Below are 26866 nucleotides of genomic sequence, written 5' to 3' on the forward strand. Positions count from 1 at the left end.
TCGGCTAATAGGTAAACTGCGCAGCTTGCATTGGGCGCCATAATCATATAGACTAATTATGTATTTTAATTAATAATCACAAATGTTCTGTGAACAAAGGGAAATAATAACACAGGCGCACTCGTTGAACGTATTATAAGTAAAGAGGACGCTAGCACAATCATATATAGTTCACATAAAGTGTCTGGCCATTTCCCTACAAATACTGCCTCATCTGCTACGCCTCTCCAGTGCCTTTGTGTGTATCTCAGTAACTAAAATAACTTTTAAGACTGTTTGCATGGAATAAAACGCAGAGAACACAGAACAGCCACAGACAGCAGGCTAACCAACATGCACAAAATGCTGGAGGAACTCAGCAGGCCGCGGAAAAGCGTAGACGGTGGACGTTTCGGGCCGAGACCCTTCAGCGGGACTGGAGGGGAAGAAAAAGGGTGAGGGGTCAGAGTAAGAAGGTGGGGGGAGGGGAGGAAGAAGTACAGAATGGTAAGTGAAAGGTGAAACCGGGAGAGGGGGAGGGGGTGAAGTTAAGAGCTGGGAGGCTGATTGGTGAAAGAGATAAGGGGCTGGCGAAGGGGGAGTCTGATAAGAGAGGACAGAAGACCATGGAAGAAAGGGAAGGGGGGGAGCACGAGAGGTAGGCGATAGGCAGGTAAGGAGATAAGATGAGAGAGGGATACAGGAAAGGGGAATGATGGCGGAGAGGGTGGGGGCCATTACCGGAAGCCGCCTCCCCTCCGTGGACCCTGTCTACACTTCCCACTGTCTCAGTAAAGCAACCAGCATGATCAAAGAGCCCCCACCCCACCCACTCCAGACATACACACGTCTCCCCCTCTCCCATCCGGCAGAAAATGCCAAACTCTGAAAACGCGTGCCACCAGGATCAGAGCAGTTTCTACCCCACTGGGATCAGGCTCTTGGATGAGATGGGCCCCACAATCTACCTCATTGTCTGCCCGCACGGCACTTTCTCTGTCGCTGTGTCACTCTGTTGCTGTCCCGCCTTGTTCCGCCTCAATGCGCGGGGTAGTGATCTGATCGGTGTGAGCAGTGCACAGGAGACGATCTTCACCCTATCTCGGTACATGTGACAAGAATGAGCCAAACCCAACAGCAATCCGAGAACGTCCCTCCTCGCTCGTTGGTGCTTGGCCCTCGACTCTTTAGCCAAGGAATGTCCACCCACCCGCTACACAAATACCCACCAGTTACTCAGAGAGGGGAGTCCAGTTCCAGCAGATTCTGGTGACTTGTCTCCTCCGCAGATCAGGCACGTGACGGAACAGCGTCCTCTCGCCTACATCAGGGCCAGATCTAACGACACTCAACGGAGGGCGGCGGGTAGATGAGGGTTCAATCCCAACCTTGGGTGAGAGAGAGAGTGTGTGTGTGTAAGACAGAGAGAGAGTATCGGTGTGTGTGTGTATGTGATCACCACCATTCCCTCCAAGCTGCGCGGGCACACGGCCGCGCGGTGCCTGAAATGCTCCCCTGCACGTAGCCTTCGTTGCCGCGCAGCTGGGACTTCAAAGGCTCAAGGGCTCATTTTATTATCAAAGTATGCACGCAGAATACAACTCTGAGATTTGTCTTCTCCGGATAGTCGTAGAAAGAAGCTGCAGACAGTTGTAAACCTTGTCAGCTCCATCTCAGGTACTAGCCTACAAAGTACCCAGGACATCTTCAGGGAGCAGTGTCTCAGAAAGGCAGCATCCATTATTAAGGACCTCCAGCACCCAGGACGTGCCCTTTTCTCACTGTTACCATCAGGTAGGAGATACAGAAGCCTGAAGGCATGCACTCAGCGATTCAGGATCAGCTTCTTCCCTTCTGCCATCCAATTCCTAAATGGACTTTAAAGCTTTGGACACTACCTCACTTTTTTTTTAATATACAGTATTTCTGTTTTTGCACATTTTTAATAATCTATTCAAAATACATAATTGATTTACTTGTTCATTTATTTATTATGTTTTATTTTATTTATTTTTTTCTCTCACTGCTAGATTATGTACTGCATTGAGCTGCTGCTGCTAAGTTAACAAATTTCACGTCACATGCCGGTGATAGTAAACCTGATTCTGATTCTGAGAACACAGAGAACCACAGAAGTCGTTGGAACAAAGACGTCAATCCCACCACCTCCGCCCCCCCCCCCCCCGCCGGAAAAGAAAAAGAAACAAAAACTCGCAAACCCCAAACACCCCCAGCCCCTCCCTCTGACAAAATCTAACGGGTCCCCCCCCACATGGAGAGACAGTAAGAACATCAAATCGCAAACCCCACCCCCCCCAAGGCCTCCCTTGCGTAAAAGCTGACAGATGACCCAAACCGCCCCCGCCCCCCCGCCTGCCAATCCGCAACAAGAAAGAATGGGCGGGAACGCGAAAAAATAGCATCGAACTGAAAGAGGCAAAAGTGAACTGCAGTTAATATGAATACAGTCCAATCCATAAATCTCGGAATTTTGGTAACATCTCCGAGAGCGTCGGGACCCAGCGGCCTCCCCAACGGCAGCCACTCGAACCAGCTGCCCCTCTGATGGCAGCCACTCGAACCAGCTGCCCCTCTGATGGCAGCCACTCGAACCAGCTGCCCCTCTGATGGCAGCCACTCGAACCAGCTGCCCCTCTGATGGCAGCCACTCGAACCAGCTGCCCCTCTGATGGCAGCCACTCGAACCAGCTGCCCCTCTGATGGCAGCCACTCGAACCAGCTGCCCCTCTGATGGCAGCCACTCGAACCAGCTGCCCCTCTGATGGCAGCCACTCGAACCAGCTGCCCCTCTGATGGCAGCCACTCGAACCAGCTGCCCCTCTGATGGCAGCCACTCGAACCAGCTGCCCCTCTGATGGCAGCCACTCGAACCAGCTGCCCCTCTGATGGCAGCCACTCGAACCAGCTGCCCCTCTGATGGCAGCCACTCGAACCAGCTGCCCCTCTGATGGCAGCCACTCGAACCAGCTGCCCCTCTGATGGCAGCCACTCGAACCAGCTGCCCCTCTGATGGCAGCGACTCGAACCAGCTGCCCCTCTGATGGCAGCGACTCGAACCAGCTGCCCCTCTGATGGCAGCCACTCGAACCAGTGGATCTTCTTTAATGTAATGTCAATGTAATTATGTAATCCGTGTTAATATTGTGTGATCAAGATCGGAAACACAAACATCAAACAAGTCAACAAATTCAAATATCCTGGCAGCCTAATAACAAGTGATGGCAGGTGCGACACAGATATCAAATACAGAATAGCCATGGCGAAAGAAGCTTTCTAAAAAATGAAGACCATATTTACAGACAGAAAGATGAGCACGTACACTAAAAACAGAATACTGCAGTGCTACATTTATTCTGTCCTGATTTATGGAAGTGGATGCTGGACCATTTCTCCAGCAATGGAAAAGAGACTAGAAGCAGTTGAATTATGGTTCTACGGGAGAATGTTAAAAATATCATGGACCACACACACATCAAATGAAGAAGTTCTCAGGAGAGCCCAAGCAGTTCGGTCACTCATACCAACAATAAGAGAAAGACAACTCAGATTCCTAGAACACATCATGTGGAAAGATGAACTAGAAAAACTCACACTCTCTGGAAAGATTGACGGGAGTAAACCCAGAGGAAGACCTCGGCTTATGTACGTCAAAAGCATAGCCAGGTGGCTACACATCGAGGAAATGGAAGTCATCCAAAAGATGAAGGATAGATCTATATGGAAAACCATGGTCACCAAAGTCCGCGTCGGACGTGGTACCTAGACAGACAGACAGTGTTAATATAATTGTGAAATAATCTGTAATTAATTATGTGTTAATGAATATAATCTATAAATTTTCTAAATAATAAATATACCACAAACTTCAACATATTTACTTTATCAGTGTTTCAAGTTACAACAATGTCACAAATTGTAACAATAGACCCAGAATGGAAGTCGGTAGCTCATTGGTAATAAACTGCCGGCCCACAGTATGCCAATGCCATCTAGCCAAAACATTTTACTTTTGCCCATAGAGCTTGTCAGTCTTTTTGACTGCCTGACATTGTTTGTTGGGTTGTGAGTTATGGTTTGTGTTTGTTTGATGGTCATATTGCAATAAAATAACATTTATAAAGTCCCATGCATTTATCAGGCCATGTAAAAGTTTCCTGCTTAGAACAATGGTTGGTCCACGCAAGTGTGTAAAAATAAATTAGAGGGAGCATTCACAAACAAGTGAAAATCTGCAGATGCCGGAAATCAAAGAAACACACACAAAATGCTGGAGGAATTCAGCTGACCAACAAAAGAGTAAACGGTCGACGTTTCAGGACGAGACCCTTCATCAGGACCAGAGAAAAAAGACGAGAAGTCAGAGTAAGAAGGTGGGGGAGGGGAGGATGAAGTACAAGGTGGTAGATGATAGGTGAAACCAGAGAGGGGGAGTGGTGAAGTAAAGGGCTGTGGTCGATCGGTGAAGGAGATAAAGGGCTGGAGAAGGGGGAATCTGATAGGAGAGGACAGAAGGTCATGGAAGAAAGGGAGGAGGAGAAGTACCAAAGGCAAAGCATCTCCCGATCTAAGTCTGGTCTCACCGGTATGCAGGAGGCCACACCAGGAGCACAAGACATAGTGCTCCCAACAGACTCATGGGCGAAGTGTCACCTCACCTGGAAGGACTGTTTGGGGCCCTGAATGGTAGTGAGGGAGGAGGTGTAGGGGCAGGTGTGGTACCTCTATCATTTGCAGGGATAAGTGCCAGGGGGGAGATCAGTAGGGAGGGACGAATGAACAAGGGAGTCACGTAGGGAGCGATCCCCGCAGAGAGCACAAAGTGAGGGGGAGGGAAAGGTGTGTTTGGAGGGGTGGATCCCGTTGGAGATGGCGGAGGTTATGGAGAATTATGTGTTGGATGTGGAGGCCGGTGATGTGGTAGGTGAGGACAAGAGGAACCCTTTCTCTGGTATGGTGGTTGGAGGATGGGGTGACAGTAGACGTGCTTGAAATGGAAGAAATGTGGTTGAGGCCAGTGTTGATGGTGGAGGAAGGGAAACCCCTTTCTTTGAACAAGGAGGACATCTCCTTCATTCTAGAATGAAAAGCCTCATCCTGAGAGCAGATGCGGCCAAGACGGAGGAACTGAGAGAAGGGGTGGCATTTTCACAGGTAACATAGAACATAGAACATAGAATAGTACAGCACAGTACAGGCCCTTTGGCCCACAATGTTGTGCTGACCCTGAAACCCTGCCTCCCATATAACCCCCCACCTTAAATTCCTCCATATACCTGTCTAGTAGTCTCTTAAACTTCAATAGTGTATCTGCCTCCACCACTGACTCAGGCAGTGCATTCCACGCACCAACCACTCTCTGAGTAAAAAACCTTCCTCTAATATCCCCCTTGAACTTCCCACCCCTTACCTTAAAGCCATGTCCTCTTGTACTGAGCAGTGGTGCCCTGGGGAAGAGGCGCTGGCTATCCACTCTATCTATTCCTGTTAATATCTTGCACACCTCTATCATGTCTCCTCTCATCCTCCTTCTCTCCAAAGAGTAAAGCCCTAGCTCCCTTAATCTCTGATCATAATGCATACTCTCTAAACCAGGCAGCATCCTGGTAAATCTTCTCTGTACCCTTTCCAATGCTTCCACATCCTTCCTATAGTGAGGCGACCAGAACTGGACACAATACTCCAAGTGTGGCCTAACCAGAGTTTTATAGAGCTGTATCATTACATCGCGACTCTTAAACTCTATCCCTCGACTTATGAAAGCTAACACCCCATAAGCTTTCTTAACTACCCTATCCACCTGTGAGGCAACTTTGGGTGGGAAGATTTATAATCTACCCTGTGAGAGTCATTTACCTGAGGGAACATTGGTGAGCAGGTGCATGTGTGAGAGACAGTGTCGGTGACTCTGTGCATGTGTTCCGTGTGGGTGAGAGAGAGACGAAGAGGGTGCTTGCATGTGTGTGTTTGCAATTATGCCGGGGAGAACCCAGGAGAAGCTCACCTGGTCAAAGGGCTGAAGGACTTGTTTCTGTGCTATGAATGTCTCACTGTCGGTGGCCTTTCAACTACTCACAATCTTAGCAAACTCGTGAATTGGCCGACCTTATTTCCAGCAGTGAGGAGACAGCCCACAGAGGAGAGGTTCACACCCTGACACAGTGGTACCAAGATGACAACCTCTCCCTCAATGTCCAAACAAGAAAAGAGCTGACTGTGGATTACAGGGGGGACGGAGACAGGCTCACCCCGATCAACGTCAATGGGACTGAAGTTGAGGGGGTGAGTAGTTTCAAGTTCCTTGGTAAACTCATCACCGAAGATCTCACCCGGACTGTACACACCGGCTGTGTGGCAGAAAAAAGCACAACGGCGTCTCTTCCACCTCAGGCGACTGAAGAAGTCCAGCATGAGCCCCCAAATTGTCAAGACCTTCGACGGGGCACCATCCTGACTGGCTGTTTCACCGCCTGGTGTGGGAACTGCACCAACGTTGATCGCCGGGCTCTGCAGACAGTGGTACGGACAGCCCAGCTCATCTGTGGATGTGAACTTCACTCCATTGAGGACACTTACAGCAGCTGGCGCGTAAAGAAGGTCTGGAAGATCACTAGGGACACCAGTCACCCCAACCATGAACTGTTCCAGCTGCTTCCGTTTGGCAAACGCTACCACAGCATTAAAGCCAGGACCAACAGGCTACAGGACAGCTTCTTTCTACAAGCCATTAGACTTATAAATTCACATGTCTGTACATTGTGACGGAGTCATAACCCAAAGATTTTTAGTCCCTCAGGTTGTGGGACGGATGTAAGTTTTAAATAAACTCAAACTTCACGGTTGCAGGAAGCACACTACTCGATTTGTGCTCAGTGGGATCCCACAAACATCCTCTCTCTCAGCCTGAAGACTTTCTCTGGCCAGGGACCGAACCTTCAGGAAAAATACTACACACAAACACAAACACACACACACACACACACACACACACACACACACACACACACAAGAACCCCCCCCCCCCCCCCACAACCTCCCGCACCTCCAGAGCCTCTTTGCAAAGAGCACATCTCCGTAAACTTTGGCTGCCCCACGCTTGAAAGCTCCTTAAATCATGAAATTTAAAGACCGAAGTTGTGGGCCTCTGGGATTCGATTCCAGGAACTGGGATCATCAGTGCCCTAGCCTGACTTTCCCAGGCTATATTCACCCCTCTGCTTCCTCCCACTCACATCCTGTCCCGCAAGCTCAGCAGAAACACACAGCCTCTCGCCGGGACCCTCCCTCCAGCTGCCGAAATCTCCCGCATTAACTGAGGAGGTTCTGCAGATGCTGGAAACCCAGAGCAACACAGACACACACACACACACACACACACACACACACACACAGAACGCTGGAGGAACCCGGCAGGGCAGGCAGCATCTATAGACGTTTCGGGGCCGAGACCCTTCAACAGGACAGGAAAGGAAGGGGGAAGAAGCCAGAATAAGAAGGTGGTGGGGGCGGGGGGGGGAGGAGGACAAGCTGGAAGGTGATAGGTGAAGCCAGGTGTGAGGGGAAGGAGGGGGAATGAAGTAAGAAGCTGGGAGGTGATAGCCGGGAAAAGGTAAAGGGCTGAAGAAGAAAGAATCCGATAGGAGAGGAGAGTGGACCATGGGAGAGAGGGAAAGAGGAGGAGAACCAGGCAGGTGAGGAGAAGAAGGGAATTGAAGAAGATAGAAGGGGGAGTTGGGGGGGGCAGGGGGGAAGTACTAGAAGTTGGAGAAGTCGATGTTCAGGCCACCCAGACGGAATAGGAGGTGTTGCTCTTCCACCCCGAGCGTGGCCTCACCGCCACAGAAGAGGGAGGCCGTGGACCGACATGTTGAGACGGGAGTGGGGAGTGGAATTTAAATGGCTGGCTGCTGGGAAATCCCACTCTTCTTTTTTTTTGCAGCCCGGGGCAAACGGGTCCCTCCCAATCTGCGGCGAGTCTCGTCGGCCGTGGAGGAGGCCGCGTAGGGAGCGCCAGATACGGCGGGCGGTCCCGGCGGGTTCGAGTTGCAGGTCGAGAAGGAGCCTGGCTGAACTTCACCGTCCCGGGGACCGGGGAGGTCTCGTCGACCTTGGGTCCCGCGCTGGAACGGCGGAGTGGCAGGGAACGCGATGCTATAAATTGACAGTGATTGCGGTTCAACTCACTGCTTACTATGAGGAGTCTGCAAGCTCTGCCAGAATGTGTGAGGAGGGATGTAAGGGGTAAGTTTTTTACTCGGAGAGTGGTGGATGCCTGGAATGGTGGTAGAGGCAAATAGAGCAGAGGCTTTTAAGGGACGTTTGCATAGGCACGTGGATGTGAGGGATACAGACATGGGGTAGGCAGGGGGGAATAATGTTTGGGTGTTTTTTCTATGTAGCCCCCCGGCCAGCCTCAGGGTCGCTCGGCTCGCTGTCATCTAGGGAAACAGCCCTTGGCCCCGCCAAACTGGGTAATTAGTTTGTGTGCATGCTGTGTGAGGTACCCCACCCCGCCCAAATAACAGACAGTACACCAGATACGATTAAATGAATTACAGTTTATAGATATTACTGGACTAGATAATTAATAAAATATAAAAGGAAAATAAAAGGCGCCACACTTATCAAAGTTCAGATTCTTCGTGCACAAAACAGTTGGAGCTCAGGGCCCCCCTTCTTCACCCTGCGACCCCTCGGACCACCTCGACCGGCCGCCTGGGACCAACCACGGTGGTCGACCAGACACTCCACCCGAGTCCGTCTCCTCGCCGAACGCCCCACTCGGGGTCCGACCCCGTCAGTGGACTCACAGCACCTGGTCCATCCTCTGTCTCTCTCTCTCTCCTGCATTCTCCCCCAAAACTCCACGCATAGAATATCTTCAGACACACCAAAAACACAACAACTATCCCAATTGGTTCGTAATATATTCTTATCACACTCTAACCCAAAACAAGCTGCTAGCACAAGAACTTTCTCAGCGTTTAACATAACAAAGAAGCATTCCCATGTATAACATAACAAAGAAGCCATTTTAATTAGCCTACGCAGTAACATAAAAGACGAAACCCCCTTACATCTGATTTAGCTGGTTCAGCACAACATTGCGGGCCGAATGTCCTGTTCCCCGTGCTGTACTCTTCTGTGTTCTATGTTCCCTGTGACCACGGGGGTTTCTTACAGGAGCTCCAGGCTGCTCGTGCATCCCAGCGACGTACAGGACAGGTTTCGGGGTGAGGGGGTCTTGGGGATGAAATAGTTGGCGCTGGACGCGTGGCCACACTTGCTGGTTGTTGAGCCAAAAATAAGGCCCAAATGGTACATAGGAGCGGAATCAGGCCATTTGGCCCATTGGGTCATCATGGCTGATCCAGTTTCCCCTCTCGGCCCCAATTCTCCACGTGTCCCTTCATGCCCCGCCTAATGACAAAATCTCACTGTGTGTTCCGATGTACATTTGACAAATAAAGCTAAACTTTAATCTTTAAATCCTTACTGGTGGGTTTAAAGGGGAGGGTGAGAGAGGGAATTGGAAATGAGAACCATGCTGTGTGAAAGAGTTAAGTGGAACCCAAAAGGTAACGTCTTCATACAGTGGGTGGTCTGTACGTGGTACAGGTTTAAGGGGGGGAGATTGAATAAGAAATTAATTTTATTTCTTTATTTATTGGGATACAGTGCGGAATAGGTTCTTCTGACCCTTTGAACCACGCCACCCAGTAATCCCCCAATTTAGCCCCAGCCTAATCACGGGACAATTTACAATGACCACTTAACCTGCTAACCTGTACATCGATGGACTGTGGGAGGAAACTGGAGCTCCCGGAGGAAACCCACACATTCCACGGGGAGAACGTACAAACTCCTTAGCGGGGAATTGAACCCGGGTCGCTGGGACTGTCAGGTGTTGTGCTGACCGCTACACTACCATGCCACACAACGTTTTTACAGAAAGGGTTCAGATTGTTCGATTTAATATCAGAGAATGAATACAGTATACAACCTGAAATTCTTACCCTTCACAGACGACCATGAAACTGAAAATCAACCCCCAGAGAATGAATGATAGGAACATCGGAACCCCAGAGCCCCCATCTCCCCCCTCCCACGCAGAAGCAGCAACAGAAGCATCGACTCCCTCCCCCCCCACTTGCACCAACCCCTACCCCCACCATAACAAAATAACAAAAAACCCCACAGAGACCTTGATCTAAAGTCCATCAAAAACTACTCTCATTAGTGTGTGTGTGAGAGAGAGAGAGAGAGAGAGAGAGAGGGAGGAGACAGAGAGAGAGAGGGGGAGAGAGAGTGAGGGGGGAGAGAGAGGGGGAGAGAGAGTCTGTCTCGTGGAGCGGAGAGAGAGTTTGTAAATCTGGCGGGAGCAAAGGGCCTCGGGAATGGTGAGGGTGGGGCGCCGGCGGGAGGGGTGTGGGACAGGTGTCAGAGAAGTGCTGGGGTGGTGGGGGGGCATGGGGGTGCAGACACCTGTAGCCCTGAGACACCAGGCAAGGTCATTTGATTCCAAGCAGTTGATTTATTGATCATTACAGAACGTCTCTCTGGTGCTCCCTGCTCCCTCCCCAACCATAGTTCCCGTCTCCCTGCCCCCTTCCCACTCCCAGTCCACAATAGAGACCCGTATCAGAATCACTCACATACGTCATGAAATTTGTGTTTTTTATTGTGGCAGCAGTACAATGCAATACATAAAATTACTACAGTACTGTGCAAAAGTCTTAGGCACCCTAGGTATAATATGTAACTGAGACTTTTACATGTGACATATAAAACTATCAAACAAAGTGAATTTCCTGCATTCCAAGGAATAAAGTCACAGCCCTCTGATCCTCTCATGTAACTCAAATCCTGGCAATAGTCTGAGAAGTCTGCTCTGCACTCTTCCAGCTTAATAACATCCTTTCTATGACGGGGTGACCAAAACTGGACGCAACACTCCCTGTGCAGCCTCTGGAACGTCTTGTACATCAGTAAGTGTTGGGGCCTATGCCTCTTCCGACACGACACCTCAGCTCCTGTACTTGCCCCCGCCCACCTCCCCGGACTGGGTAAGGCCGGCACGCCAAACGTTTTTCTTCACCGTCATGCCCACCTGCGACGCCACGCTCGGCCTGCCCCTCGGGCTCCAGTGTGTCCAGTGGGAACGCTCCCCCCCCCCGTACAAAGTTGCGTCAGCCTTCAGTGGAAAACTTCCCACTCCCATTCCGACTTCTCCACTGCCACGATGAGGCCAGAGTCAGGTGGGAGTATTCCGTCCGGGTAGCCTCCAACCTGATAACATGAGCACCGATTTCTCGAACTTCCCCCACTTCGCCATTCCCTATTCCTGTTTCCCTCTCTCACCTCATCTGCTTACCTGCCCATCACCTCCCTCTGGTTCTCCTCCCCCTTCCCTTTCTTCCACGGCCTTCTGTCCTCTCCTGTCAGTCTTCCCCCTTCTCCGGCCCTGTATCTCTTTCACCAATCCACTTCCCAGCTCTTAACTCCATCCCTCCCCCTCTCACCTGTCACCTTGTGCTTCCCCCTCGCCTCCTCCCTCCCCGCCTTCTCACTCTGACTTCTCCCCCTCCTTTCCCATCCGGAAGAAGGGTCTCGGCCCGAAACCTCGACTGGTTATTCATTTCCATGGATGCTTTGGGTTTCCAGCATCCGCAGATTCTCTCCTGTCTGTAGAGTAATGTTATGTGTTTTGCACTATGCAGCCACGACAAATCTTACATCCGACAGGTCAGCGATAATAATTCTGTTTCAGCGGTACTGAGGTGGTGATTCCAGACGCAGCAGTCGGTTCAGGAACCCGATGGTCGAAGGGAAGTCGCTGTTCCTGAACCGGGTGGCGTGGCACTTCAGGCTCCTGTACTTCCTGCCCGATGGGAGCTGTGAGAAGACGGCACGGCCCGGATGGTGGGGATCTTTGAGAATGGATCTTGCCTTCTTGATTATTTTTACTATAATAAGAGGCGGGAGGAGAAGATGGCAGCGCGCCGCGCGTGCGCAGCTCTCCGGTGAAAATGATATCGTATCTGTTAGATAGAGGCCGTGGACAATTCTGATATGATGGAGACAGACATGAAAGCACGGAGGAACATCTGGAGAAATTTCTGAAACGCCTGGTTTGCTGTTGTTGTTACTGCGCGGTCGGGAATCTTCCGGAGGGAAGGCCTCAAAATCCCCAGCTTTGCCTGCTGCTGGCGACCGAGACTGAGGTCGAATCGTTCGGATAGAGATGGCGCTCGGTACTCGGTGTCGGAGGGCTGGTCGGAGGCTCGAAGTTTTCGGATGACTCAGAGTCGGACTGTGGTCGGGCATGGCAGGGAGAGTTTTCTTCCTTCTCCCGTCTGCGTGAGATGTGGGACTTTCGAGAGACTTTGAACTTTTTTACTGTGCCATGGACTGTTCTTCATCAAGTTATGGTATTGTTGCACTGTTGTAACTAAATGTTATAATTATGTGGTTTTTGTTAGTTTTTTCAGTCTTGGTCTGTCCTGTGTTTCTGTGATATCACACCGCAGGAATATTGTATCATTTCTTAATGCATGCATTACTAAATGACAATAAAAGAGGACTGCGTGTCCTCATAATCTAATCTAAAATAAAAAGTCTGTTTCCTCCTCCCCTTCTTACCCCATCCCCCATTTTATTTATTTATTCATTTATTATATTTTTCTCTCTCTCTTTCTTTCCCTCTCACAATCACAATACATTCTGTACTTCAATTCAAGTTTAATTGGCATTCAACCATACATGAATACAGCCAAACGAGGCAGCGTTACCCCAGGGTCAAGGTGCTAAACACAACACCAACCGTGACACACAGCAGAAGGTCACAATAAGAATCCTCCCCTCTCCCAGAGTGACACCACGGCTTGATGCCCAGTCCCCCGCACAAACAAGTCAACACACTCATATAGAATACTGTATCAGTAAAAATACAATTTCATGAATATAGTGCAGATCACCCAGCTACCAATATCACCTGCCGACTGGGCCCCGACTCCCACCAGGCAACCCCGCGGCTTTGAGGCCCAGCCCCCCCCCCCCCGGTGGAGCGTTCCAGGTTGGGTGCCACTCCCCTGGTGGCAGAAAAGCAGGCGACCCCGTGGCTTGAGGCCCCCAGTCTACTGAAAACCTGCAGCTGGCCACGACAGAGCCTGTCTTCTGCCGAGCGAAGCCCTGGGAGGGCAGCAACGCCGCGCTGACCCAGTGAAGCGCCAATGGCTTCGTCCCATCACTCCAGTGGGGGGGCAATGAGGCTTCGGGCCTAGTCCTCACAGGGAGCTCCCCTGGACATCTGCCCCCTGCTCTCATCCGCGAATCGAACTTACGGAATATCAGTTTAGCGATGTCCAACATAGGGACCTTGTCTGCTCTCCATCTTCCTCTGGTTCTCCCTTGCCCCTTTCCTTCTCCCGTGTCTCCAGCTTTGTTTCCCTTTTGCCAATCTACTTCCCAGCTCTTGGCTCCATCCCTCCCCCTCCTGTCTTCTTCTATCATTTCTGATCTCCCCTTCCCCCCTCCCACTTTCAAATCTCTTACTAGCTCTTCCTTCGGTTAGTCCTGACGAAGGGTCTCGGCCCGAAACGTCGACTGAACCTCTTCCTAGAGGTGCTGCCTGGCCTGCTGCGTTCACCAGCAACTTTGATGTGTGTTGCTTGAAATTCCAGCATCTGCAGATTTCCTTGTATTTCTGCTTCTAAATATTATTTTTATCCGGGTTTAAATACAGTATATATTTTTTCTCGATTCTTGTCGGACTATGTTTAATTTTAAACAGAAGAGGTCCTGCAGACGCTGGAGATCCAGAGAAGTGTTCTCAAAATGCTGGATGTGGTCAGCAGGTCAGGCAGTCCTGCACGATGCTCTCAGGAAGATATTTATCACACGGCCCCGTGTTTGCCAACGTGGAGCGGAGAGCGGGTCTGCAAACCTGGTGGGAGCGGCGAGGGTGGGGCGCCGGTGGGAGGGGTGTGGGACAGGTGGCAGGGGAGGAGTGCCGGGGGAGCCCTGAGACACCGGGAAAGGTCGCTTGATTCTGACCTACACCATGTCCCGCTGGACTTTAAAAACTTAAAGTACCGCAGGTCTGCACCGTCAACGAGTTGCTCGTTGGCAGAGAAAAGGAAGGGGGGGGGAGTTTACAGTCAAATAATGAGTGGCCATCAGGGTTGCCTTTCTTGTGATGGTAGGACTCCTGTGTTGGACATCGCTAACCTGATACTCCGTAAGTTCGATTTGCGGATGAGAACGAGGGGGCAGATGGCGGGGGGAGCTCCCTGCGAGGACTAGGGCCGAAGCCTCAGCGCTGCCTCTTTGCAACACCACCCCCCCCCCCCACCACTGGAGTGATGGGACAAAGCCGTTGGCGCTTCACTGGGTCAGCGCGGCGTTGCTGCCCTCCCAGGGCTTCGCTCGGCAGAAGACAGGCTCTGTCGTGGCCAGCTGCAGGTTTTCAGTGGACTGGGAGCCTCAAACCGCGGGGTTGCCTGCTTTCTGCCGCTGGGGGAAGTGGCGCCTGACCTGGAATGCTCTACTGGGGGGCTGGGCCTCAAAGCTGCGGAGTTGCCTTGTGGGAGTCGGGGCCCGGTCGAGAGGTGATATCGGTAGCTGGGTGATCTGGACTAGATTCATCAGTATTTTACTGATATTCTATATGAGTTTGTTGACTTGTATGTGCGGGGGACTGGGCATCAAGCCATGGTGTCACTCTGGGAGGGGGGAAGGATTCTTATTGTGATCTTGTGCTGTGTGTGACTGTTGGTGTTGTGTTTAGCACCTTGACCCTGGGGTAATGCTGCCTCGTTTGGCTGTATTCATGTATGGTTGAATGCCAATTAAACTTGAATTGAAGTGCAGAATGTGTCTCTGGTGTTTCCGCTCCCTTCCCCCTTTCCCCACCCAAGATCCCCCTCTCCCTGCCTCCTTCTCACTTCACTCCATAAGAGAGCCATATCTGAATCACGTTTATCATCACTCACATATGTCATGCAGTTTGTTTTTTTTGCGGCAGCTGCACAGTGCAATACATAAAATTACAGTACTGTGCAAAAGTCTTTGGCTCCCTGCTATATACGCACCTAAGTCATTTGCAAGCTGTGTTGGCACGTGACCAAGTGGTTAAGGCGTTCGTCTAGTGATCTGAAGGTCGCTAGTTCGAGCCTTGGCTGAGGCAACATGTTGTGTCCTTGAGCAAGGCACTTGACCACACATTGCTCTGCGACAACACTGGTGCCAAGCTGTATCAGCCCTAATGCCCTTCCCTTGGACAACATCGGTGGTGTGGAGAGGGGAGATTTTCAGCATGGGCAACTGCCGGTCTTCCATACAACCTTGCCCAGGCCTGCGTCCTGGAAACCTTCCAAGGCGCAAATCCATGGTCTCACAAGACTAACAGATGCCTGGAAAAAAAAAGTCATTTGCACAGGACTATATGTTTATTCCCGTCCGTAGATGCTGCCTGACCTGCTGAGTTCCTCCAGTACCTAGTGTGTTGCTTTCAATTTAAGTCTTTCCTCTAGTACATTAAAGTTTTGACCCTCACATCCTACCTTGCTGTGGTCCTCCAACCTTACTGCCTGCCAGCACTGCATCCTCTCTGTAACTAAAAGCTCAAACCTTTAAGTAAATTTCATTATCAAAGTACATATCTGTCACCACATACGACCCCGAGATTTTCCTGTGGGCATAGTCAGCAAATCCATAGAATAGTAATTATAACAAAATCAATGAAAGATCAACCAGAGTGCAGAAGACAACAAACTGTGCAAATTCAAATATAAATAAATAGCAATAAATAACGAGAACATGAGATAAAGAGTCCTTAAAGTGAGATCATTGGGTGTGGGAACATCTCAATGGATGGGCAAGTGAGTGAAGTTATCCCCTTTTGCTCAGGAGCCTGATGTTTGAGGGGTAGTAACTGTTCCTGAACCTGGTGGTGTGGGTCCTGAAGCTCCTGTACCTTCTACCTGATGGTTGAGGGGTAATAACTGCTCCTGAACCTGGTGGTGTGGGACCTGAGGCTCCTGTACCTTCTACCTGATGGTTGAGGGGTAATAACTGTTCCTGATCCTGGTGGTGTGGGTCCTGAGGCTCCTGTACCTTCTACCTGATGGATGAGGGGGTAATAACTGTTCCTGAACTTGGTGGTGGAAGTTCTGAGGTTCCTGTACCTTCTACCTGATGGTTGAGGGGTAATAACTGTTCCTGACCCTGGTGGTGTGGGTCCTGAGGCTCCTGTACCTTCTACCTGATGGATGAGGGGGTAATAACTGTTCCTGAACTTGGTGGTGGAAGTTCTGAGGTTCCTGTACCTTTTACCTGATGGCAGCAGCGAGAAGAGAGCATGGCCTGGGTCGGGGGGATCGCTGATGCTTTCCTACCACAGCGTTCCTTGTAGATGTGCTCAATGGCCAGGTGGGTTTTACCCGTGATGTCCTGGGCCAAACCCATTACCTTTCTGTTGGATTTTCTGTTCGAGGGCATTGGTGTTTCCATACCAGGCCGTGATGCAGCCAGTCAGCACACTCTCCATCACACGTCGATAGCAGTTTGTCACAGTTTTCTCAGTAGCTGTAACACTTTATTCTGCATTCTCTTATTGTTTTTCCCCTGCCCTCTTTCCATGTACCGATGAGATGAAACGGTCTGTATGGACGGCGTGCGAAATGAGGTTTTCTGTACATTGGGGCACATCATAGTAACGAGCCGATAAATCAGTTCCCTCGGTCATCTGCACCTTTCCGTGATCTCTGCATCCCAGGAATTCTCCCCTCTCCCTGTTCAGATTCCCGTTGGTGACAGGTGTCCCACCGCCTCTACAACTCCCTCCAAAAGCAGCCCTTCCCGCCTGGACTCTGCTCACCTGACCTCATGTCACATGATGTGGTCACCTGACCTCACGTCACATGACAGGGCACTGAGAGGGTGCGCCACTCTCCCACAGCTCCAGTTTTATCCCCCCTTTCCACCTACGTCCGTGACACTTCACACGCTCTTGATCTTTTCAATGATCATCTTATTTTCACTATGGATGTCCAGTCTCTATACACCTCCGTCCCCCACCAGGAAGGCCTCAAAGCTCTCCATTTCTTTCTGGACACCAGACCCAACCAGCCTAGTGGAACTTCTCCTCAATCTTAATAATTTCTCCTTTGGCTCCTCCCAGTTCCTTCAAACAAAAAGGGTAGCTATGGGCATCCACATGGGTCCCAGCAATGCCAGCCTGTTTGTCAACTACGTGAAACAGTCTATGTTCCAAGCCTACACTGGTGACCGTCCCACACTTTTCCTACACTATATTGACGACTGCATTGGTGCTGCTTGTCAATTTCATCCACTTTGCCTCCAACTTCCACCCTGCCCTCAAATTCACCTGGTCCGTTTCCGACACCTCCCTCACCATTCTCAATCTCACTGTCTCTATCTCCAGAGACAGCTTATCTATTATAAACTGACGGACTCTCACAGCTACCTGGACTATACCTCGTCCCACCCTGCCACATGTAAAAACACCATGCCTTTCTCTCAATTCCTCTGTCTCCACTGCATCTGCTCTCAGGATGAGGCTTTTCATTCCAGAATGAAGGAGATGTCCTCCTTCTTCAAAGAAAGGGGCTTCCCTTCCTCCACTATCAAATCTCTCCTCAGCCGCATCTCTTCCATTTCATGTATGTGACCTCAACCCAGCCTTCCACCACCCCACCAGTGATAGGGTTCCTCTTGTCCTCACCTACCACCCCACCAGCCTCCACATCCAGCACATAATTCTCCGAAACTTCCGCCATCTACAAAGGGATCCCACCACCAAGCATATCTTTCCCTCCCACCCTCCCCCCGCACCATTTTCTGCTTTCGGCAGGAATTGCCCCCTATGCGACTCCCTTGTCCACTTATCCCTCCCCACTGATCTCCCTCCTGGCACTAATCCTTGCAAACGGAACAAGTGCTACACCCGCCCCTACACCTCCTCCCTCACCAACATTCAGGGCCTTAAGCAGTCCTTCCAGGTGAGGCGACACTTCACCTGTGAGTCTGTTGGGGTCATATACTGTGTCCGGTGCTCCCGGTGTGGCCTCCTGTATATCGGTGAGACCGGAAGCAGATTGGGAGACCGCTTCGCCGAGCACCTACGCTCCGTCTGCCAGAAAAAGCGAGATCTCCTGGTGGCCACCCACTCCAGTTCTACTTCCCATCCCCATTTTGACATGTCAGACCATGGCCTCCTCTACTGCCCTGATGAGGCCACACTCAGGGTGGAGGAGCAACACCTTTTATTCCATCTGGGTAGCCTCCATCCCAATGGCATGAACATTGATTTCTCAAACTTCCGGTAATGCCCCTCCTTCACCATTTCCCATCCCTCACCTTATCTCCTTACCCTGCTCATCAGCTCCCACCGGTGCTCCTCCCCCTTCCCTTTCTTCCATGGCCTTCTGTCCTCTCCTATCAGATTCCCCCTTCTCCGGCCCTTTATCTCTTTCACCAATCAATTCCAAGCTCTTTACTTCACCCCCTCCCCCTCTCCTGGTTTCACCAATCACCTACCACCTTGTACTTCTTTCCCGCCTCCCCCCTCTTCCTTACCCTGAATTCTCATCTCTTTTCCCGTTCCTGAGGTAAATACACTTGCTGTAATTCTCAGGTTTTTATTATTATGTGTTGCAATGTCCTCCGAGAGGACCACGACCTCATCGTAGGATTTGGAGGCTTGCGGGCCTCAATGATCCAGAGAGCAATGTCGGCTGGAGTCAGGGCTTTGGCCCTTGGTGGGGTCACCCGCGCCAAACAGGTCAAAGGGTAGAGGTCAGACTGAGAGTGGTCCACCAGTCCTGCAGGTTCAGGGCTAACAACCCTGACTGGTCAATCAAAATTGTTCTAGGAACAGCAATGAAGAATCCTTCTACATCCGAGTGTGACGGTATTCCTGAGTCTCCACCCGGGACTTGTGTGACTGACAGTGGTGAAAACCGAGAGGAAGCTCCTGACACGATGAAGGAAGCCCTGAACACTGCCAGAGATTTCATCGCTGCCTTAAATGCCAGCGTCTTAATGGCCAGTAGGTAAGTTGAGCTGCAAAACAGCAACTTTCACGGCTTTTATCAGTGATATTAAACCTGGTTCCTATTCCAGGCTTGTGTTGACATTGACTGTTATACAGACGTCATATCAAGGGCAGAGTTGGCAATAAACTTCACTCAGTGCTGAGGCAATTAACGCGCCTTTTAAAACCACCCTAATAGTCACCCTGGGAGATACTGAAAAACCGTGTTCCTTCCGACCGCAGAGAATTCCATCACAGACAGTCCCAAGCCCGGCTGCGAAAGGGAGAGCTTTGGGCATTGGGCTCGCAGCCCGGAGCTGGGAGGGGAAGGATCTTTGCTTAGAAGTCCTGCAGCGAAAGCCACAGCTCCCTGGAAGCCGACGGGGGCAATCGACCCTCTACCATCCCGGACCATCGCCATCGTAAACGGATGGGACACCATCACCAGGCCGGCGCTAACGTGGAATCTCCTGGGAAAGCGGGGGCGGGGACGGCCAAAGAGCACCTGGTGATGTGGCCAACAAGACGAAGGGCCACCCCTGGGGACAAGGTGAAAGACCGGCCCAGGACGGAGGACTCGGGACAGCGGCCTATGTGCGACCAACAACGGCAAGACAAGAACCACCACAAACACTTCAAATGTTGTAAATTTAATCTGGTAGTTGCTGCATCTTTAAGTTTTGTCGTATGTACAAGGTCTATTTGTTATCAAGACGCCATTCCAGTCCGGGGCGTCGGAGTTCAACTCTGGCATGATCTGTTTGGGAGTTTGTACGTTCTCCCCGTGACCACGTGGGTTTCCTCCAGGTGCTCCAGTTTCCTCCCACGGTCCAAAAATGTACCAGTTAGTAGGTTAATTGATCATTGTAAATTATCCCGTGTGTAGGTTAGGTCAAATTAGGAGGGTTGGTGGGTCGCAGGGACCAGTATCTCAATAAATTATGTACAAGACGTTGAATTAAATAACAGTTATATTAAGCTGTGGTTTCAGAAATTATGAGGCAGGAAGATGGTAAAGCTAGCTGGCCTCACTGCCCCTCGTGGGAGCGAATGTCTTCCGAAGAGGCTCGATGCTTGCCGAGGGGGCGGCTTTCGTTGGCTCCTTGAGGGGTCAAACTGCCCCCTAACAGGGCAGAGCTTCGCCGGGAGTCTCCGTGCTGGCATGTTGTCAGTCCAAACACGCCCCCCACCCCCCACCAAGAGGAGGAGAAGGCAGATCAGCGGCTGGATATCAAGCTGACAAGGGGAGACTGTTGCAGTCGAACAGCCCATGGCGGTCAGAACTGCACCTTATCGTCTACCTGTCTTTCTCTGTCGCTGTTCCACTTTACTCTGCATTCTGTTACTGTTTGACCCCGTTCTACCCCAGTGCACCGTGCAGTGATCTGATCCGCACGGACAGTGAGCCAGGGCTTTCAGTTCAGTGGATGTGGAAGCTTTAGAGAGGAGATTCTCCAGGATGCTGCCTGGATTAGAGAGCAGGTCTTATCGGCTGGGCGAGCTGGTGCTTTTTTCTTTGGAGCGAAGGAGGATGAGAGGTGACTTGATAGAGGTGGACAAGATGATAAGGAGTGGACAGCCAGAGACTTTAACCCCAGGGCAGAAAGGGGGGCATAACTTTAAGGAGCTTGGGGGGGGTGCAGGCCAGAGGTACTTTTTTTAATATTGAGAAATCTTAGTGCGTGGAACACCCTGCCGGGAGTGGTGGTGGAGTCAGATACATCAGGGAGAAACTCTTAGAGAGGTGTATGGGTGATAGAAAAATGGAGGATGATATGGGAGGGGAGGGTTAGATTGATCTCAGAGGTGGTTAAGGGATTGGCACAACATCGTGGGCCGGAGGGCCTGTATGTCCTACCTCAGTACAAGTGACGACTGTAAACGGATTCCAGTCCTGGAGAGGACGGGGGGGGGGGGCCAGGAAGAGGTGGAAATACGAAGCTGCTGGCCCCTGAGGGATTGTAAACACCCTCCCGTGCAGCAGGGAGGCGGGTTCCACAATGCTTGCCCTCTACCTGACCAGGGGTTGGAGCCCCACTGGCACTCAGCGCGGTAGCATACAGCTCCAGTGACTCAGGTTCAATTTCTGTGAGGAGATTCTATGCTCCCTTCGTGACTGCTTGGGTTTCCCCTGGGCGCTCCAGTTCCCTCCCACCTTCCAAAGATGGATGGACCGGTGTAAATATGCGGCGTGGGTTCGCTAGGCTGTATGGGGTCTCTCAGGCCACCCCCCGCCCCCGCCCGACACATCTCAGCCTGCACCTCCCAGCCTCCCCATCCGGTGCAGCTTATTCCACGCTGGTCACCTGCAGCCTATTTGAACCCCAGTTCTCATCCATAGTCCATGTTCACTCATCCAGCGGGCCGGCCTCACCCAGTCGCTCCTAGCCTTCACTCTCGCTGCCTGGAGTTTATCTCGTTGCCCGCCCTGATCCGTTTCAGTCCCCTCTCGCTTCGTGGCTCGTCATCATTAAAGTTTACGGCCTCCTCTATATTCCCTGACAATAACAACCAGTGGAGCTGCTGGTCGGATTTCTCGGTGGTTAGACAGTTGAGGGCTGTTGGGCTGCGGCCAAGTCTCTCTGTTCTTTTCCCTTCCGCCCCGACCCTCGAGACCTCCTACTCGGAGGAGAGGATCTCGCACCTGGATCCCGGCTCCTGAACCAGATCGGCCACCTCGGGCGGCAAGTCCTTCTTCTGCTCCATAACCTCGAGGATGTCGTCCAGGATCGAGGGCCCGAGGTCCAGCTGTAGGGAGAGGAGGGAGACGGCGTGGGGGAGCAAGGCCTCCGCCCGGGCCGCCGGGACCTTCTTGCTGATGCGGTTCTCCCCCGAGGTCTCCGCCCGGCCCGCCGGCTCCTTCTCCCGGCTCTCACTGTCTTTGCTGTCCAGGTGGAGCCTGGGTGGTTTAGGGGGAGCCCGGGGACCCCCGAGGGCCGGCAAGGAGACGGCGTTCTGCAGCAGGGGCGACAGGGGGAGGTGATCGCCTTCGCGGAGGCTGGCCGTCCTGCCCAGTTCGGCGGACGAGGAGGGCGGGGGCCGGGGCCGGAGATCGCTCAGCCGCCCGGGCAGCAGGTGCAGTTTCCCCTCGAGGAAGGAGAGGTCGCCGAAGACGTCGTCCGCCCCTCGGCTCCCGATGTGGATGGTGTGCCTGAAGTCCCCCAGGGGCGGGCTGATCATCTCCGAGCTCAGGGCCTCGCGGGGCTTCTTCTTGCCCCTGTGGCTGCCCCACTTCAAGGGGACGGGAGGCTTGGCCGACATTCCCTCCCCAGAGGCTGTCAGCTCTCTGCCCCCGGAGATCTCAGCAGACAGGGGGGCGGGGATTCGCTCTCCGGGTTCCCGAATGGTTCCCTTCTCCCGGTCCTCGCCGGCGCCCGAGTCTGCGGAAGGGAAAACGGACAGAGTTAACGGGGAGTCCTGAGGAAAGGTTGTCCGTCTCCCAGGCAGCGAGGAGGGAGCACCGCCGGAAGGGGTGGTGAGGGAACGCCGTGCCCAAGAGAGGAGTTGGCGAGGGAGCACTTTTACGCCAACGCGACCGTGTTGAAAGAGCGTCAAGCCGAGGGAGAGGTGGATTTGAGGGACCCAGGCGCGGTGCGGAACGAGATGCTTCCTCAACACCGCTTCTCACGCAAGGTGCCCTTCCTCCTCAACACCCCATCCCACGGTGCGACGCTCCCTCAGCGCCGCGCCTTTCCAACAAACGTCCGAAACTTTATTCAAAGACAAACGAAGGGTTACAATACAAATAATGAATTCAAATTAAAATGGAGATAATACTACTCAGTTCTCGGGGGAGGGGGAGGGGGGAACCATTCCCGGAAATCCCCCACTGTATTCATAATGGTGCACGCTCCCTCTCCCAAAGACACCGGCACGAATGGAGCCCCGGAAGAGGGATAGGCTGACCGCAAATGGCCGTGTTGGCCAGGCTAGCTGCAAGTCTACCAGGAGACACCCCCTCCTCTACGAGCGACCTCCCCCCCTCCCCCGCATAAACCAGGAGCGCGGGGCCGAAGTGCGGCCGGAACCTGAGCAGCCGCCCGTTCAGATACTCAGACAGGGGCTGCAGCCTCTCCCACTCCACGTGAACTTGGTACACGGACACCTGCTGTAACACCCTCCACTCCGGGTCGCCCACTGGGGACCTCCCTCACCCCCTGACGGCGTGACCGGAGGGCAGGAAGTGAAAGGTGTGCGAGAACGAGAACCAAACTCGAGAGAAAATCAGCAGTTGCAGGAAATCCAAAACAACACACACGCACACACACGCACACACACACACACACACACACACACACACACACACACGCACACACACACACACACACAGCTGGAGGAGCTCATCTATGGAAAAACAGTCGGCGCGTCACAGAACGGAGGAAGCGCCGCGCCGCGATGGGAGGGTGCGAGTGGACCCGCGACGCGGCATTTGCTATGTGGTGCCGGGGTCTGGTGTCCCAAGGGCTCCTCCAACTCCAGCAGCTCCGCCTTCCCACAGCGTGGCGCTCCCTCAGCACCGCCCCTGTCCACAGTGGCGCTCCCTCAGTACCGCCCACTTCCCACAGCGTGGCGCTCCCTCAGTACCGCTCCTCCGCAGTGCGGCGCTCACAAAGTGTCCGCTCTCACAAGCGCGGGAATCGCCGCCCGCTGCCACAACAATCAACTTTTAATCGGATACCCGGACATTTACCTCCGTCTATTATACCGAAAATTAACGGTCTCTTTGCAAATCCGCCGACTCACAATGACTCGACTGATTTGGGACTTCCGAAGACTTAAGGGTTAATTTAAAAACTAACAACAACTGACAGTACAGGAAGGGAAACTGTACCCCGAGGTGCACGATCTCTGAATGGAGCACTCGTTACTCGCGCAGCTGTGATACTGTGTCGGTGAACTTTCTTGGATTGGGGCCACATTAGGGGGCAGTGCCCGATCTGGCACAGGGCAGTGTGTGTGTGTGGGGGGGGGCTCCAACATTAATCTGACCCGGTGAGACTGTCACACAATGGAATGCAAACAGCGTGAGTCACCGACTGCAAAGTGTGTGTACACGCACGCAGGAGTCCTACTGGGTACTGCGGAGATCGACGAGACAGAGAGAGACAGAGAGAGACAGAGAGAGACGGAGAGAGACAGAGAGAGACGGAGAGAGACAGAGAGAGACAGAGAGAGACAGAGAGAGACAGAGAGAGACGGAGAGAGACGGAGAGAGACAGAGAGAGACAGAGAGAGACGGAGAGAGACGGAGAGAGACAGAGAGAGACAGAGAGAGACAGAGAGAGATTGTGTGTGTGTGAGAGAGAGACTGAGTGAGACAGAGAGAGACAGAGAGAGACAGAGAGAGACGGAGAGAGACAGAGAGAGACAGAGAGAGATGGAGAGAGACAGAGAGAGACGGAGAGAGATTGTGTGTGTGTGAGAGAGAGACTGAGTGAGACAGATTGTTCGTGAGAGTGTGTGCGTATTGTGAGAGAGACTGTACGTGTGTGAGAGACAGAGAGTGTGTGTTTGGGAGAGTGAGGGTGAAAGAGATACTGTGTGAGAGAGACTGTGTGTGAGAGAGACTGTGTGTGAGAGAGATTGTGTGTATGTGTGTGTGTGTGTGTGTGTGTGTGTGAGAGAGAGAGAGAGAGAGAGAGAGGGACTGTGTGTGAGAGAGATTGTGTGTGTGTGTGTGTGTGAGAGAGAGAGAGAGGTATGTGAGAGAGAGACTGTGTGAGAGAGATTGTGTATTTGAGAGAGAGGCTGTGAGATTGTGTGTGAGAGAGAGATTGTGTGTGTGAGAGAGACTGTGAGCGAGAGTGTGTGTGTGTGTGAAAGAGACTGTGTGAGAGTGTGTGTGTGTGAGAGAGACTGTGTGTGAGAGAGAGACTGTGTGTGAGAGAGAGAGACTGTGTGAGAGAGAGTGACTGTGTGAGGGAGAGAGGGACTGTGTGTGAGAGAGATTGTGTGTATGTGTATGTGTGTGTGTGTGTGTGAGAGAGAGAGAGAGAGAGAGGGACTGTGTGTGAGAGAGATTGTGTGTGTGTGTGTGTGTGAGAGAGAGATTGGGTATGTGAGAGAGACTGTGAGATTGTGTGTGAGAGAGAGATTGTGTATGTGAGAGAGAGACTGAGATTGTGTGTGAGAGAGAGATTGTGTGTGTGAGAGAGACTGTGTGAGATTGTGTGTGAGAGTGTGTGTGTGAGAGAGACTGTGTGTGAGAGAGAGACTGTGTGTGAGAGACTGTGTGTGAGAGAGAGACTGTGTGTGAGAGACTGTGAGAGGCAGAGAGATTGTGAGTAAGAGACAGATTCTCTGAGGCCAGTGACCGTCAGACCCAGGCCCCCCGAGCTGTGAGACAGTGGAATGTGTTCATTCCGGAAGCTTGCCACATCTCCAATATCTGCAGGACATCGGAATCTGCCCGACGTCAGGAGCATCTGCGCTCCTCACTGCCCTCAGTCAAGCAGCCAGCATTAATCAGAGACCCCACCCACCCCAGACATTCCCTCTCCTCTCCTCGTTATGACCCTTGCACCTTATAGTCTGCCTACACTTCGCCTTCTCTATAACACCTTATCCTGCATTCCAGCGCCTTCCCCTTGTCTAACTCACTGTGATGAAATGATCTGGTTGGCGGGCTTGCAAAACAAAGGTTTTCACTGTACCTCTGTACACGTGACAATAATAATGACTAATTAAGGAACTGCTGTAAGTAGCTGCAAGTTTGTCCGAGGCTGAATTAAAGGTGGTGATGAAGCAGCAGACAGGAGGGAGACTGCAAATCTGTCTGAGCGGTGTCATTACAACAACCTCTCGCTCAATGTCCGCAAGACCAGGGAGTTTCAGGAAGGGTGAGACGAGGGAACATGAATCAATCCTCACAGAGGGATCAGAAGTGGAGAGAGTGAGCAATTTCAAGTTCCTGGGTGTCAACATCTCTGAGGATCTGACCTGGACCCAACATATCGATGCGGTTACAAAGAAGGCAGGAGAGAGACTATACTTGGTTAGGACTTCGAGGAGATTTGCTTTGTGACCTAAAACTCTCAAAAACTTCTACAGATGTGCCGTGGGGAGCATTCTGACTGTCTGCCTCACCATCCACTGCACAGGGCCGAAAGAAGCTATGGAAAGCTCTTAAATTAGTCAGCTCCGTCATGGGCACTGGCCTCCGTAGTATCCAGGACATCGTCAAGGAGCGATGCCTCAGAAAGGCAGCGTCCATCATTACGGACCCCCATCACCCAGGACATGCCCTCTTCTCATTGCTACCATCAGGGAGGAGGTACAGGAGCCTGAAGACACACACTTGACGATTCAGGAACAGCTTCTTCCCCTCTGCCATCCAATTTTTAAATGGATATTGAAAGCATGAAAACAACTCTCTTTTTTAAAAATATTATTTCTGTTTTTGCACTATTTTTAATTTAACTATTTAATATATATATATATATATATATATATATATATACACATATATATATATATATATATATACTTACTGTAATTGATTTACTTTCTTTTCTATATTATTATCATGTATTGCATCGTACTGCTGCTGTTAACAAATTTCATGACATACGTCACTGATATTAAACCTGACTCTGATTCTCGACTGCAAGAGCCTCAGGACCCACACCACCAGGTTCAGGAACAGTTATTACCCCTCAACCATCAGGTAGAAGGTACAGGAGCCTCAGGACCCACACCACCAGGTTCAGGAACAGTTATCACCCCTCAACCATCAGGCAGGAGGTACAGGAGCCTCAGGACCCACACCACCAGGTTCAGGAACAGTTATCACCCCTCAACCATCAGGTAGAA

The 26866-nt window shown here is 51.7% G+C and overlaps 2 protein-coding genes and 1 long non-coding RNA gene across 9 annotated transcripts in view; 2 read left to right on the plus strand and 1 right to left on the minus strand.

Annotated features, from left to right (window-relative positions):
- Nucleotides 1-26866, plus strand: part of rnaseh2c (ribonuclease H2, subunit C) — a 515876-nt gene that overhangs the window by 129792 nt on the left and 359218 nt on the right. The gene's annotated exons all lie outside the window — the stretch shown is intronic.
- LOC140188895 (uncharacterized) lies at nucleotides 7380-12514 on the plus strand. The gene is made up of 3 exons (XR_011883413.1): nucleotides 7380-7493; nucleotides 7937-8238; nucleotides 11768-12514. It is a non-coding gene; the product is annotated as an uncharacterized lncRNA (long non-coding RNA).
- LOC140189336 (cdc42 effector protein 2-like) overlaps nucleotides 19689-26866 on the minus strand; it is a 50505-nt gene continuing 43327 nt past the window's right edge. For 5 of the 7 annotated variants that reach the window (XM_072246066.1, XM_072246067.1, XM_072246069.1 and 2 more), the window contains one exon: nucleotides 19689-22434. In XM_072246066.1, coding sequence (XP_072102167.1) covers nucleotides 21674-22434 — 761 coding nt within the window. In that variant the 3' untranslated portion in view covers nucleotides 19689-21673. Of the gene's footprint in view, nucleotides 22435-23744; nucleotides 23827-23885; nucleotides 24061-26866 lie in introns of those variants that run through there. The other 2 variants (XM_072246065.1, XM_072246070.1) reach the window with 2 other exon arrangements.

The sequence above is a fragment of the Mobula birostris genome, chromosome 28 (genome assembly GCF_030028105.1).
Source record: "Mobula birostris isolate sMobBir1 chromosome 28, sMobBir1.hap1, whole genome shotgun sequence".
In the NCBI taxonomy this organism is placed as follows: Eukaryota; Metazoa; Chordata; class Chondrichthyes; order Myliobatiformes; family Myliobatidae; genus Mobula; species Mobula birostris.